General features: G+C 35.5%; 1 protein-coding gene across 1 annotated transcript in view; it reads right to left on the bottom strand.

Moving 5' to 3' along the window:
• LAMA1 (laminin subunit alpha 1) overlaps positions 1 to 13,210 on the bottom strand; it is a 143,409-nt gene that overhangs the window by 20,276 nt on the left and 109,923 nt on the right. The window contains exons 42-49 of the mRNA XM_044658067.1: positions 11,794 to 11,913; positions 9,065 to 9,247; positions 8,625 to 8,779; positions 5,713 to 5,856; positions 4,642 to 4,775; positions 3,595 to 3,745; positions 2,258 to 2,382; positions 408 to 558 (exon numbers count right to left, since the gene is read on the bottom strand). Of these exons, the coding sequence (XP_044514002.1) occupies positions 408 to 558; positions 2,258 to 2,382; positions 3,595 to 3,745; positions 4,642 to 4,775; positions 5,713 to 5,856; positions 8,625 to 8,779; positions 9,065 to 9,247; positions 11,794 to 11,913 (1,163 nt within the window). The remainder of the gene's footprint in view (positions 1 to 407; positions 559 to 2,257; positions 2,383 to 3,594; positions 3,746 to 4,641; positions 4,776 to 5,712; positions 5,857 to 8,624; positions 8,780 to 9,064; positions 9,248 to 11,793; positions 11,914 to 13,210) is intronic.

The raw sequence follows: 13,210 nt of genomic DNA on the forward strand, positions 1-13,210 counted from the left end.
AATTTCCTTAAGGAACCTAGCCAGTATGTTGTCAGCAATAGAACTTGACCCCAGGTATTCCTGACTATAAATAAATAAAGCTAGCCAATTATCCAGCAAGCTACATCGTGTTGTTTATGTCGGTAAATCCTCCTTCTACTAATATAACTATAGATTACATGAGCCTTTTTCGCTGCCAAGTCACACAATTTACTCATATTGAGGCTTGCGAACATATTTGATAACATGAGATGGAGCGGATGAGAAACTGGAATGTCAAGTTCTGATGGCAAGAAATTCACAAAAAACCATTCTAAGCAAACATTCATAAAAAAAACGTTCAACAATTGGGTGCAAAATACACAGAGAGCCAGAGATTTATATAGTAATCTAAAAACACACAAACCACTATATAAAAAGTTTCTTACTGTGTCATTAGAAGTAAGATACAGCAAAAGGCTGTTGGGTGAAAAGGAGCTAAAAAGCATTATTATCTGTGTCACAGTGGACCGGAGTGTCTTTTCCACAATCGAATATCCACTACCATCAAAGTAAAACGAAGAATCTTCATTCTGTGAACTATAAAAGAAAATATTTTAATAAAATATAATAAATAAAATAAAATTTATAATATGTTCCCAGGCAAGTAGCATAGGTGGGCTCATCTATTTATTTATTATTTATTTATTTTTAAGCCCTTCACTTCTGTATAATGGCTCACAGGTGGAAGAGTGGTAAGGGTGGGCAATAGGGGTCAAGTGACTTGCCCAGGGTCACACCGCTGGGAAGTGTCTGAGGCTGGATTTGAACCTAGGACCTCCTGTCTCTAGGCCTGACTCTCAATCCACTGAGCTACCCAGCTGCTCCCTTTTTAAAAAATTTTTTTAAAGAATCATCAGTCATCAATTTTATTTCTATTTCTACCAAACAGATTTTGGCACAATTGTTTTGTCCATAATTTGATAATCAATCAAATAATAGGAATTTAATGATTGGCATGACTAAGCCAAATATCCATTTCAATTACATTGTTTATTTCAGATTTGAGAAAATTTTGAAATAATAAAATCAATTCACGCAGACTTCAATTAAAAAGAAAATTCTCAAGTACCTAAATAATTATTGTAAATCTTAAGCACTTTTATAAACTGCTCTTTTTTCTCTCTCCCCTTTTACTGCTTTTCTCTTTTTTTGTATTATCATTTATCGCCCTCTGCTGGTTCTAAGTAATCCAACAGCTAACCAGTAGAACACAAACATATTTTTTTAACCATTCTGAAACTCACTATGTGTTCAGAGATCCAAAACCCAAAAGGAATCACAAAGCCAGACATGACTGAAAAACTACTAACCAATGATAGATTTTTGTGGCAGGTGGTCTAGGTATTTCACAGGCTAAGTGGCACGGGGAATAATGTGCCAGGCTGCGAGTCAGAAAGACATATTTCCCCGAGTTCAAATCTAGACTCAGACACTTCCTAGCTCTGAGATCCTGAGCAAATCACTGAACCCTGTTTGCCCAAGTTTGCTCACCTGTCAAATGAACTGGAGAAGGAAATATGAAACCACTCTATTATCTCTGTCAAGAAAACCCCGGATGGGGTCACAAATAACAATGTATTTTATATTCAGAGACTGTAGCCTCTGAACATAGGACTTATAGATGAAGTGTCAAGGCACGTTTATTTATACATGTAGAAATTTGAAAATATGTTTTACTATTTCTGTAAAAATTGCATAATCATATAGTATTCTATATTACTACAAAGTACTACATTTCTTAGGAAGATTAAAAGAAATATATGCCTCCAAAGAAAAACAACATGATTACAAAATTTATCTGGCAATGGAGTAGCTAGCAACAAATATTTATCATCCTTTAAAAATATTGATAATATATACATAAATATTCAGAGAGGTAGAATGATGTGCAACCCTAACTGTGGGAAAATGGGCAAATCACTTAAAGTAAGTATCTCAGACATCTCTGAAAGATCATTAGTTTTAAGACAAGTTGCTTATCCACAACCATGGAGAGGGTTTTCCTTACTGAAAGTTGCGTATACCACTGAATTGTAGGCCCAGATCTACATAAATAATTAATCAATCACATTACTATTGAATACTAAAATATTCTATATTATTATTCTATTCTATTACATACATTCTATTATATTACTTTATATCATTATGCTATAGTATATATTATATTACATTATTCTAGATTATATACTTAAAAAATACTAAAATTCCACATGTTAAAGTGGGAATATGTTACCTTCCAAAACAGCCATCACATTTTCCCTCTCTTTCAATATAGTTCCACAAACCGATAGATTTTCCATTCAAAAATGCCTCTCCCATACATCCTTTAAAATGAGTCACTTTCACAGCAGACGACTTCTAAAAAAATAATAGACATAATATCTTTGTGAAGCAAAATGATATTAAATACCATAAAAATTTATCAAGGTAAATGATATAACAGTTACAGAAACTATAACTCAGTACCTCCAAAATCAGGAGACTTAGGAAAAAAAAAACAAGCAAATGGCCAGAAAAGGAAAAACACAACATATCTACTTATACTTTTCAATTATTTGTTCTATTTTCTTAAAATCTATGCAAGGATGGAAAGGAGATCAGCATCAGCCCACAACACTTCCCGGTGTCACCCAAACCAGATTAAAATATAACTGGGAAATAGTTAAAATAAAATTAAAAATAAAATTTATAAAATAAATACATAAAATAAAATATAGATAATATTACACATTTTAAGACTGAGTTACTAACGTAGCCGGCATTGATCCTTATGTACAGTTAGGTGGCCCTCATTTCTAATTGAGTCTGGTGTCCCTGGTCCAGACAATTACCCTAGCCTAGTTAAGAATAACTGAAAAGATATAAAGCCCTAAATATGTTTATCAGGTGAGAAAACAGTATAACTGTTCACTGTGGTGGGGGTGGGGGCAAAGTCTAGGCATCTAGGCTAAAGGAAGTCTGCTCTGGTTGAACGAGGGACTTGGTCATGTCCTCTGGTGCCTGAATAAGACATGAGAACTAGTTTAGAACCCAGAGAACTGAATGGCTAACAGAGATTAGAGAACTTTCTAGCTACCCTCTCCCAAGAAGGAATCTGCTGTGTGTGGGGTAATAGAGCAGAACCCTGAGCCTTGGCCTCAACCTTGAGTCCAGGCCTCCTCTTACTCTCTTGGGTCAGAGGAAGATTTTGGACTTTCTATCTTTCCTCGGGCATCATGGCACCATGGATAGCGTCATCTTTGGAAGCCAAGGAGAGAGGATTTAAGACTGCATCTTACATCCTCACGCCCATGAGAAACATGGCTCCAGCAATAAGGATTTTGAGGGGCAGCCGTGTGGCTCAGTGGATGGAGAGCCAGGCCTAGAGAAGGGAAGTCTTGGGTTCAGATCTGCCCTCAGATATCTGGGCAAGTCACTTAACCTCCATTACCTAGTCTTTACTTCTTTTCTGCCTTGGAACCAATATACCGTACTGATTCTAAGATGGAAGGTAAGAGTTTAAAAATAAAAGACAAAGTTATATTTGTTCAGGCAAAGAGAGCATGTGATATAGAACTTTAAATTATTTACCTTTATTTGCCCTCCAAGGCCACCAACAAACATTATAGTCGACTCATTTACATCAAGCACATTAGCTGTCCCAGGGGATTTGGCAGTTTTGGTTAACGACTTTTGGGTAGAGCTCACTTCCTTTATACTCAATGAGCCAGTGTTTCCAAATCTAATAATCACAAATAATTACATAGTCAACACTTCTGGAAATTCAGTTCTGTTCAACTTAAATATTAATTAAATATCCTCTCAAACCATAGCACTACTCTAAGGGCTGCAGAAAGCCCAGTTCCTCATTTCAAGGATCTTACAATCTAGTTGGGGTGTGGGAAGAGAGTTCTATGAGTCACACACACCAAGACATTGAAGCAATAATACATGACAGCAATGATTAAATGCCAGAATATGTAGCAGAGGCGATACAGGCTACATATAAGTGATGAGAGGGAAAAAAATCAGTAAAAGGAAAACCTGCACTCAAATCCACCCTCGGACACTGTGTGTGTGACCCTAGGCAAGTCAGTTAACCTCTGTCTCAGTTTCTTCATTTGGACAATGGAGACAATAATAATAGCACCTACCATCAAGGGCTGTAATGAGGATTGAATGGAATACTAATTTTATAATAAGCACTTTGTAGTGCTTAGCATAGTGCCTGGCACATAGTAGATGCTATATAAAAATATTAGTTGATGATTATTATTCTTGTTTTATTATTATTATTATTAGCCAGATGCAGCAGTGGAAATGGAACATGAGCTAATTTGAAAGATGGGTAAAATGTTTGACCTGTAATTTTGGGGCAGAAAGCTGTTCTGAGTAAATAAGGAAAGGCAGATTTTGCTTTTTCTACTTTCAGATTTAGCAATTTGGAAATCTGAAACTTAATCTAAAATTCTAAAAGATAACCAAAATAACATATTCTTTGATATCTTTGTCATATCACATAGTAGAGAAAAACTATCTAGTAACATATATTTTTTCCTACCGGCAAAGTTCAAAGGAGAGCTTTGAAGCTCCTACTCAATACGTTTCATCATAATTATTTTGAAAGACCTCCATTACCTGGTTATATATATTTGGTGCCATTTATTGTTGTCTATTGTGAAGTCTGAAAATTCCAATCTTGACGTACCAGAACCTACATCCCAAAGGAAGGCCACCTTCCCGTGCCGCATCTCCACAGCAAGGAAGTCAGACTAGAGTTGAGGAAGAGGGTGAAGAAGGCATCAAAAATGAGTGAGTTTTGCAGAATGGAAGATATTTTGTTCCACCAATAACATTTCAAAGCAAATGTTCTTTACTTATTTTATATTTTTAAAACTACACATACTTTCCTTAATATTCCCTTTCATGTTCACTTCACTAACAGCTACAGTAGGATTCTAATAGCTCTTTACCTTGGAAATACCATCATTCTATTTCCCTCCTGCACAAAAAACAACCCTAATAAATTTTTTTTCCCCTCAAGGTCACTTGCAGCTTGAAAGTGCTTTCTCAATGCATTCTTTTCTCTACTCTTTATTCTAGGAAGCACCAACTGAATCTGAAAAATTCTGTATTGTATGAATAAAAAAAACTGCAATGATAAAAGATATCATGAACATGGGCCATAGATACATTTTAAAGGTAAATTCCTAAAAAGCTACATTTCACTATTGTGCTCTAAAAGGACACCAAGAAAAGATAACATATACTTTTTCCAAGTATTTAAACAAATATATTAAATATTTAGCATATATTTATTTTATATATATCATAAACATATGATATAAACAAAAATGCATATATACACATAGATAGTATATATTATACATATCTATACATATCTATTTATATATACATAATTTAGTCCTATCCAAAAAAAATGCAGGGGGGGGAAGAAGAGTTTCCTTAATATGGCACAAGGCTAAGTGGCATGTTCATTCTAGTAGGCTTGTAATGATGTTTCAGCTAATGCCATTACTCTAGCAAAAGGACAGACCCACAAAGACCTTGCTAATCTCATCATGCTTCTCTTTCTGCCACCCCTCTATCTCCCCAATTCCCCCCCCCCACATAAATTGAATTAACTCTTTAGAAAAATAGGATTACAGGTCAATTCTTAAGTTATATTCGATAGCACTGATTGCTTACACTGGCACTGCTACCCAGGTAGAACAGGAGGTTATCAGGTTCGGTGGTTTTAACATTTAACATTAAGGTGTTGTAGTTTGTAGAAGATATTTGAGGCCGGTAGGCACGAATACAGTCTCGATCTGCAGATACAGCCACTTTAATCTGAAAAAAAAATATTAAAGAGTTTAAATATTTTGGGTTATTTAACACTAAGTGCTCTCAATTACCTAAAAGTTAAAAGGAGAAATATGATTTAGTAACTGACTTTCACCAGAAGTCATGGGCAAATGGGTTTCCTTGCCTTATAATTAGATAATGTCATGACTTTTATAAAAAAGTATGAAGAGATGCAATTTTTTAAATGTAAGAAAGCTTAAAATAGGAATGCATACTTGAATGTCAAAATATTATTTTATATAGAAAATGGAATTATTTTTTTTGTAAACCCTCACCACCTTCCATCTTAGAATCAATACTTTGTATTGATTCCAAGGCAGAAAGAAGAGCAGTAAAGACTAGGCATTGGAGGAGTTAAATGACTTGTCCAGAAACACAGAGCTAGGAAGCGTCTGAGGTCATATTTGAACCCAGGACTTTCAGTCTGGCTCTCTATTGTAATATAGAGAGTGGGGGTCATATAGTTTTTTCTAGCTTTGGCTGAGTTCTAAATCAGTTGTCTCCCGTGGAGGAAGGTTGTCTGATCAGCCGAGCTGCTTCCTTACCTAGCTGTAGTATTGAAATTTAGCCTAGCTTTGATATATTTACTTAAGAAATTATTATTTTGGATAAACTCTTCCTTCCCTAAAATTATTTCCTACCTTCCCTCCCCTACCTTATATGTCTGTGGAGTTAATAAGGAGAGTAATTAGAGAGGAGTTCAAAATCTGTGAGGGGTTAAATGTTATTGGACAATATTAGATATAAAGAAACTAGTCAGTCATCATTTATTTTGTAAGCTGAGTTAAAGGCTGGTCCTTACTCAGACTCCATCTTTGCCTCCCTTCCCCCACCTGAGGTTCCTGAGACAACTGTTAGGGCTTTCCTTTGTTCCACTTTCCTGACAAATCATCCTTTAAAGATAATAAACTCTTTTGTATTTCAACAGACCTATTAGTATAAGTGTCTGTTAGTTATTAAGAGAGGGAAGAAGAGGGGAAGAACCAACATACTCAGGGCTTAAAGGGAAGCCGGGGTATCCATCTTGGAGGAAGGTGTAACTTCAAAACAAGTCCCTTCCTGTGAAATTAACTAAGCCTGTTGTTAATTTCAGTTTAGTCTATTTCCCTCTGCTTGTGTTTGAGTCTAAGTCCCAGTCTGTGAAGCCTGCTGTTTGTCTGTTTAGTTTAATTTCTCCTCTCCCTGAAGATCTCTGTTTCCCTTCTGTGTTCTACTCCTGACTTCAGTCCTATTATATCCTGAATCTCCTTAATCCCAGCCTACCTGTAACCTAGATTACCCACTTAGCAAGTCTCTTACAACCTTCTTCAAATTCCCTTATCCCACCACACACCTTTCCTCAAATTATCCCCATTGCACTATCCATTAGAAATTGAGTAATTCTTAATGAACACTTTAAGCATTTAAAATCAAGGCACCCACACAATTATCTTATTAGTTCAAATGTAAAGATCTTTAAATGTCAAGCTAAGAATTTATAACAATTAAGTAGCCAAATGTCTTGAGTAAGGAAATAGCATAACTAGATCTATGCTTATGGAATATAGCATTAGGTAGGACAGGATTAAAGAGGCGAGAGGCAGGTACACTGTAACTGATGAACTATCAAAGTAATTCAATTTAGAGGTGATGAAGACCAGAATTAAGGTGGTGGACATACAAATGGAAGAAAAAAAAACCTTCTTAGATTATTCTAGCTAAAAACAATGCCTCCTTATTCATCTTTGAATCCCCTTCAACACCCAATCTTATGCCTAGAATTTAGTATTCTATACGTATTTATTGAATAAATAAATCTTTCAAATGATTTTTTAAAAAAAATCTTTATCAGAGAGGCATTATAGTATAGTTAGTAGAAAAGCCAGTCTTTTAGTCAAGGAGCTTTAAGATTAAATTCTGCCTTGTCTGATACATCCTGGTCAGGTGACTCTGGGAGGGTTACTTATGTTCTTGGTGTTCTAGACAACTCTCTAAGGCTATAAGTTGCAGTGAAAGTGCTCACTTGCATTGTTAGAAGGAATTTCTTCAACCAGGAGTTAGTTCCCTATATCAATAAAATCACAACTCTAGTCCCTTTTATCCAGTATCTCAAAAAACAAACAAACTACCTACATTTTTTTGATCCCGTTGTTTTTATTTTCATGAATAGTTAGGTACTATTTCTCAAAATTGAAGGAATCTTGATAGTTGTTGTTTTTTTTTAACCCTTACCTTCTTCTTAGAACCAATATTATGTATTTGGTTCCAAAGCAGAAGATCAGCGAGGGTTAGGCAAAGGGAGTTAAGTGACTTGGTTGTAGAGCTAGGAAGTGTCTGCGGACATTCCATCTCTAGGTTTGGCTGTCTATTCACTGAGGCAACTAGTTACCTCCCCCATTATGTATTTTTTATTATGTATTCTTAATATCTTCAGAAGACAAAGTCTACTGCATGAACATTCTGAATAGGACTTAGAATATTCTAAAAATAAAGGAAGAGATAGGAGTAAAGTTACAAAGTAACCTAGGTGAAATAATGAAGCTGATAAATCATGTTGATTCTTAAGACCCACATTAATCGGTTATTGAATGAATTGGAGAGGGTCTGCATTATGAGACTTTTGTGTGTTATGAGATACTTCTATAACCTAAAGCACAAAAGCAGGAATTCAAAAGAATGGAAGCTCAAAGTCTTATCTTTAAATATCCTTCAAATGAAAAGGGCACGAGGAATTCTTTATGGTTGAAAGCTGTTTCTGTATTTTTTGTACTTACAGATGCTGCCTGTTTTCGGGCTTGATTGATCAGTTCTTTAATTTCGGAGAGGTTTCTGTTTAAATTCTCCTCCAGCTTTTTCAAAGGCTTCAAACGATCAAATAAAAGACTGGTTTGTGTTTTCACTTCTTTTATTTTCTTTTCAACCAATGAAGCTATGAAGGAAAAGAAAGGAGTAGAGAAAAATTAATTGCTCATTACTGGAATGCATGGGACAAAATTCTGCATAACTCTCAACAGCCTTTAATAAACGTGTGAAAAATTCACATAGAGCACAAAGAACTGAAGAAAGTTTATTTTAAAAAGCTTTCCATTGACTCATTTTCCTTTTCACTATGCAGACTCTTTCAGGATTGTAGATAGAATCGTGATTTTTATGCTTAGCAACAGCAAGATTTTGCATTGGTGCAAAGGTTTTCCTAAAGTGAAGTAAGACTTACTAGTCTTTGATGAGTCACTTAAAGTATGAGTAGTTTTTCTCAATGTCTCATTAACCCTGGACAATTCAGATGATGTATGGAGTAGCTTCTGACTGAAATCCACAACGTCGCTTAAGATGCTCAAGGCGCTTACATTAGCAACTCTAGCCAACTCTTTGGTTTTCAGTCCTGCATCCCAGGTACCTGAAATGTAAACATACAGGCACCCTCTTGTAATCACCCAAACTGAATGACATCGCTGCAAGAAGAGTAAATTTAATTTTATATAGGATTGCAACAGGGTAATGATCCTTACAAATTATGGGAGACAAAACTCAAAGTCCTTTAAGGCTTTCTTTGGTAGAAAGTGTAGGGCTTTGCACCAACGCTATGTGGCTTTCTTTAGTAACAAATGCAATAATACTTTCAGTAAAAATATCACAAAATAGGTATTAAAGACAAATTACCAATTAGGGTTATATTACAAATTAGTCATTAGGATCAGCAATTTTTACTTTATTTTAAACCTTTAAATCTTAGAATCAATACTGCGTATTGATTTCAAAACAGAAGAATGGTAAGAACTAGCTAATGGAGGTAAAGTGAGTTGTCCAGTCACACAGCTAGAACGTATCTGAGGCCAGATTTGAACTCGGCATCTCCTCTTTCCAGGTCTGGCTTTCCATCCAGTGAGCCACCAGCTGCCCCACAACCACTTCATTTTGCAGAAGAATAAACCGAAGCTTTAACAGATAAAATGGTTTAAGCATGACCACACATGAATAAGAAACAAGAATAGGATTCAAATGTAAGTCTCTACTGATTTCAGGACCAACACGAATTTTGTCACTTGGAAGTATAACACCTCCCTATTTTCCACATTTTATTTTACTTTGAAAGAGATTTTTAGATTTGCAAGTTGAATTATATTGTACTTTACATTGTACTGCAAAGATGGTGTTTTTCAACACATTGTTGAGAATACTGATACTAGAACAGAAAAGGGAATTGTATTTAGTCATCTCAATTGTGTCTGAGTCAGTCACTCCCTTCTGGTGTTTAATTGGCAGAGATATTGGAGTGATTTTCCATTTCCTTCTCCATTTCATTTTACAGAGGTAGAAATCAAGGCAAAGAGGGTTAAGTGACTTGCTCAGGGTCACATAGTTAGGAACTGAACTCAGCTCTTCCTGATTCTAGGTCCAGTGCTCAAAACACAATGCCACCTAGCTAACCTAGGAACTAGTAATCACCAAAGGGGAAATCAAATTCAGAGACAGTCTAGATAACCTTGACAGTGAACTAGTCAATTAAAATACCTTTGGAGAAACGGTATTCGTTTCATTACCATTTTTTCCTTTTTGAAAATCTCACTGGTTTGACAAAGCCCTGTCAGTTTAAAGACTTGAGTTTTCCCAGTTTCAAATAGTATAGAATTTTCAACTTACGGTAAGAGGTATCACATTAAATTAAATTGGGAAGAAAAATTTCTGTCTCAGTAGGGAAAGGAATATTACTAAATAAGAGAGAAAGATATGAATGTATTTTCTGGATCATAATATAATCCACTTATCTTACATTTTTAATGTTTTTAAAAATTGTAATTAATGTTACATTTCCAACCAACCACAGCTAAATGTGACTTAAGAACATGAAAAGTCTATTTCTGAATGTTTTATTGCCTCAATAAAGGAGATCATAAAGCAGGAGTTCTTGAAATTCACACATTTATGACAAGCTTAACATTCTCATGCAATCCACTGATGATTAAAGAAAAAACAGTATTATGGATTTTTTTTTATCTTCCTGATAGTTTAACAAGCTTCTTATCCCTTGAGAGACTTTCCTTTTGTAGCATAAAATGCAAGGATGTGTATAAGACTTAGCATATTAAAAAAATCAATCCTACAAATATTTATTAAGTATCTACTACATAACTGACATTCTCTTTCATGTTAGATTGCAAATTTTTTGAAAGCAGTGTCTGTTGCTCTTCTTAGCCCTTAACGTTTATCGAGTGTTTGCACACGCTCAGCTTTGAAGGAACAACAAAAAAATAATGACACTGTGGCTATCCTCAAGGAACTTACAATCTAACATTAAAGAAAATGTCAATTGTAAATGTTGTTGTTAGAGAAAAAAGACTACTGCTTTACCCAAAGTCTCACTCCAATGCTTCTAAGATACAGAAGAGACCCTGGATTCTCAAAGCTAAGCTGTCATATCATAGCTCCTGGTACATCTATTTATACTGAAAAAAAATATGTAGATGGATCTTTTAATTATGGACTCATGTCTTCCATGAACAGATAACTTTGGCCATTGGGCAACAACTTTTCTGAGTTACAGCAGCCACTGATGATCTATCTGCTCATATGTGAATGGATTATTAGTATATGGAGCTTAGATATGGATGCAATCAGGGATCCTTGAAATTTTGAAACAAGTAAAAAACTTGGGAGGTAAGCAATTTTAGTGGTTACATAAAAATCTATGACTTGGGTCTTTTGTATTTAAGAATACAGATTCTAGCATCACAAAGCAGTTTTTCTTCTACTTCATTTGACAGAAAATGAATATCATCACTCCCAATTCAGATTCCTTTTAAAGCAAGATACTAAATCAGTCTCCAATCTCATTTACAACAAGGGTTCTTAATCAGGCTTCAGACAGGACTTCATTATGCTTGTCGGTAATAGCTTTGCAATAAGAAGGTTTTCATTAAATCAGGACAAATCCCTCTCACTTACCATCAGGCATCATCACTCCAAGCATCACCAGTGAATCATTAAGTTGCTTGGTAAGTTTATGAGTACGATCCTGAAATATGTTTACCTTCATCTTCAGTTCATTTACTTTGGTCATAGCACCTATCAGAGCAACAAAAAGACATGACTTTTACTTAATTTTTTCACTAAACTTTCATCCAAAATCGACTGTTAAAGTAAATGCTTTATTTAGTTGTCCCAGGATCATTAGAAGTCTTAAAAAAACAAAAAAAAAACAAAACAAAAACAAAAAACCTTTACCTTCTCCCTTAGAATCAATACTAAATATTGGTTCTAAGAGTGGTAAAGACCAGGCAATGAGGGTCAAGTGACTCACAACAGGGTCACGCAGCTAGGAAATGTCTGAGGTCAAATTTGAACCCAGGACACCTCTCATCTCTGGGTCTGGCTCTCTATCCATTGAGCCTCCCAACTGCTTCCTCCATGTCTTAAGACTATTTCCCCAAAAGCTTACATGCCTTCCATTACTGGTTATGGAAATTAACCAATGGATCTTCTGAGTCCCTCTAACTTTGATGGCAGAGCCCTTCACTAGCAATGCCTTTAATCAAACCTCCCCTGAAAATTTAATCAGGTCTCAACAGTATGCAAGATACGTCCTATGAGGGAAGTACAAATTCTCCAAGTCTTTCCCAGATTCACTAGTGTCCCACCTATCAAGAAATGGGGTGCTATTTTGTATGCAGAGGTAAGGAAGTTGTTTCTACTCTTCTCACAACTACAGGATTAGCTGAGGATGGAGTATGTGAATGTAAATTTTTAGAGGTGTATTTAGACACCAAGAAGGAAGCAGATTTCTTTTCTTTTTTTTTTTTTTTAAACCCTTACCTTCTGTCTTGGAATCAATGCTATGCATTGGTTTCAAGGCAGAAGAGTGGTAAGGGATAGGCAATGGGGGTGAAGTGACTTGCCCAGGGTCACTCAGCTAAGAAGTGTCTGAGATTTCTGATATAATAATAAAACCTACCATGGATGAAGAGAACGTTCAGCACGGTACAAGTGCCCTACCAGCAATGATAATTTAAAAAAAAAAGCTTCATCTGGGATTCTTCCCTCTAATTTATATAATCTTTCTATGAGAACTTATTTTTAATGTATTATATTAATTTCTGCATCAGGGCTCTAGAAGATTAGAAAGACCCCAATACAATTCCTGGAGAGCAGAGAGTATTCCTGTGCCAGGGTTTTGGATCACAGGCACCATATAGTCTAGAGGTTTTTGCGTTTCCTTGGTTCTTAGGAATCCAAAGGAATGGATTCCTTTTACAAATTCTGAATAACAGGAAGCTTTTACTAGGATTCTTTTCCCTCATATCTGACATACTGTCACCTATCAGTGAGGGGAAGGGCTGAGAGTTTGATGGACTGTCTCCTAATT

Source organism: Gracilinanus agilis, chromosome 1, assembly GCF_016433145.1.
Source record: "Gracilinanus agilis isolate LMUSP501 chromosome 1, AgileGrace, whole genome shotgun sequence".
Lineage (NCBI taxonomy): Eukaryota > Metazoa > Chordata > Mammalia > Didelphimorphia > Didelphidae > Gracilinanus > Gracilinanus agilis.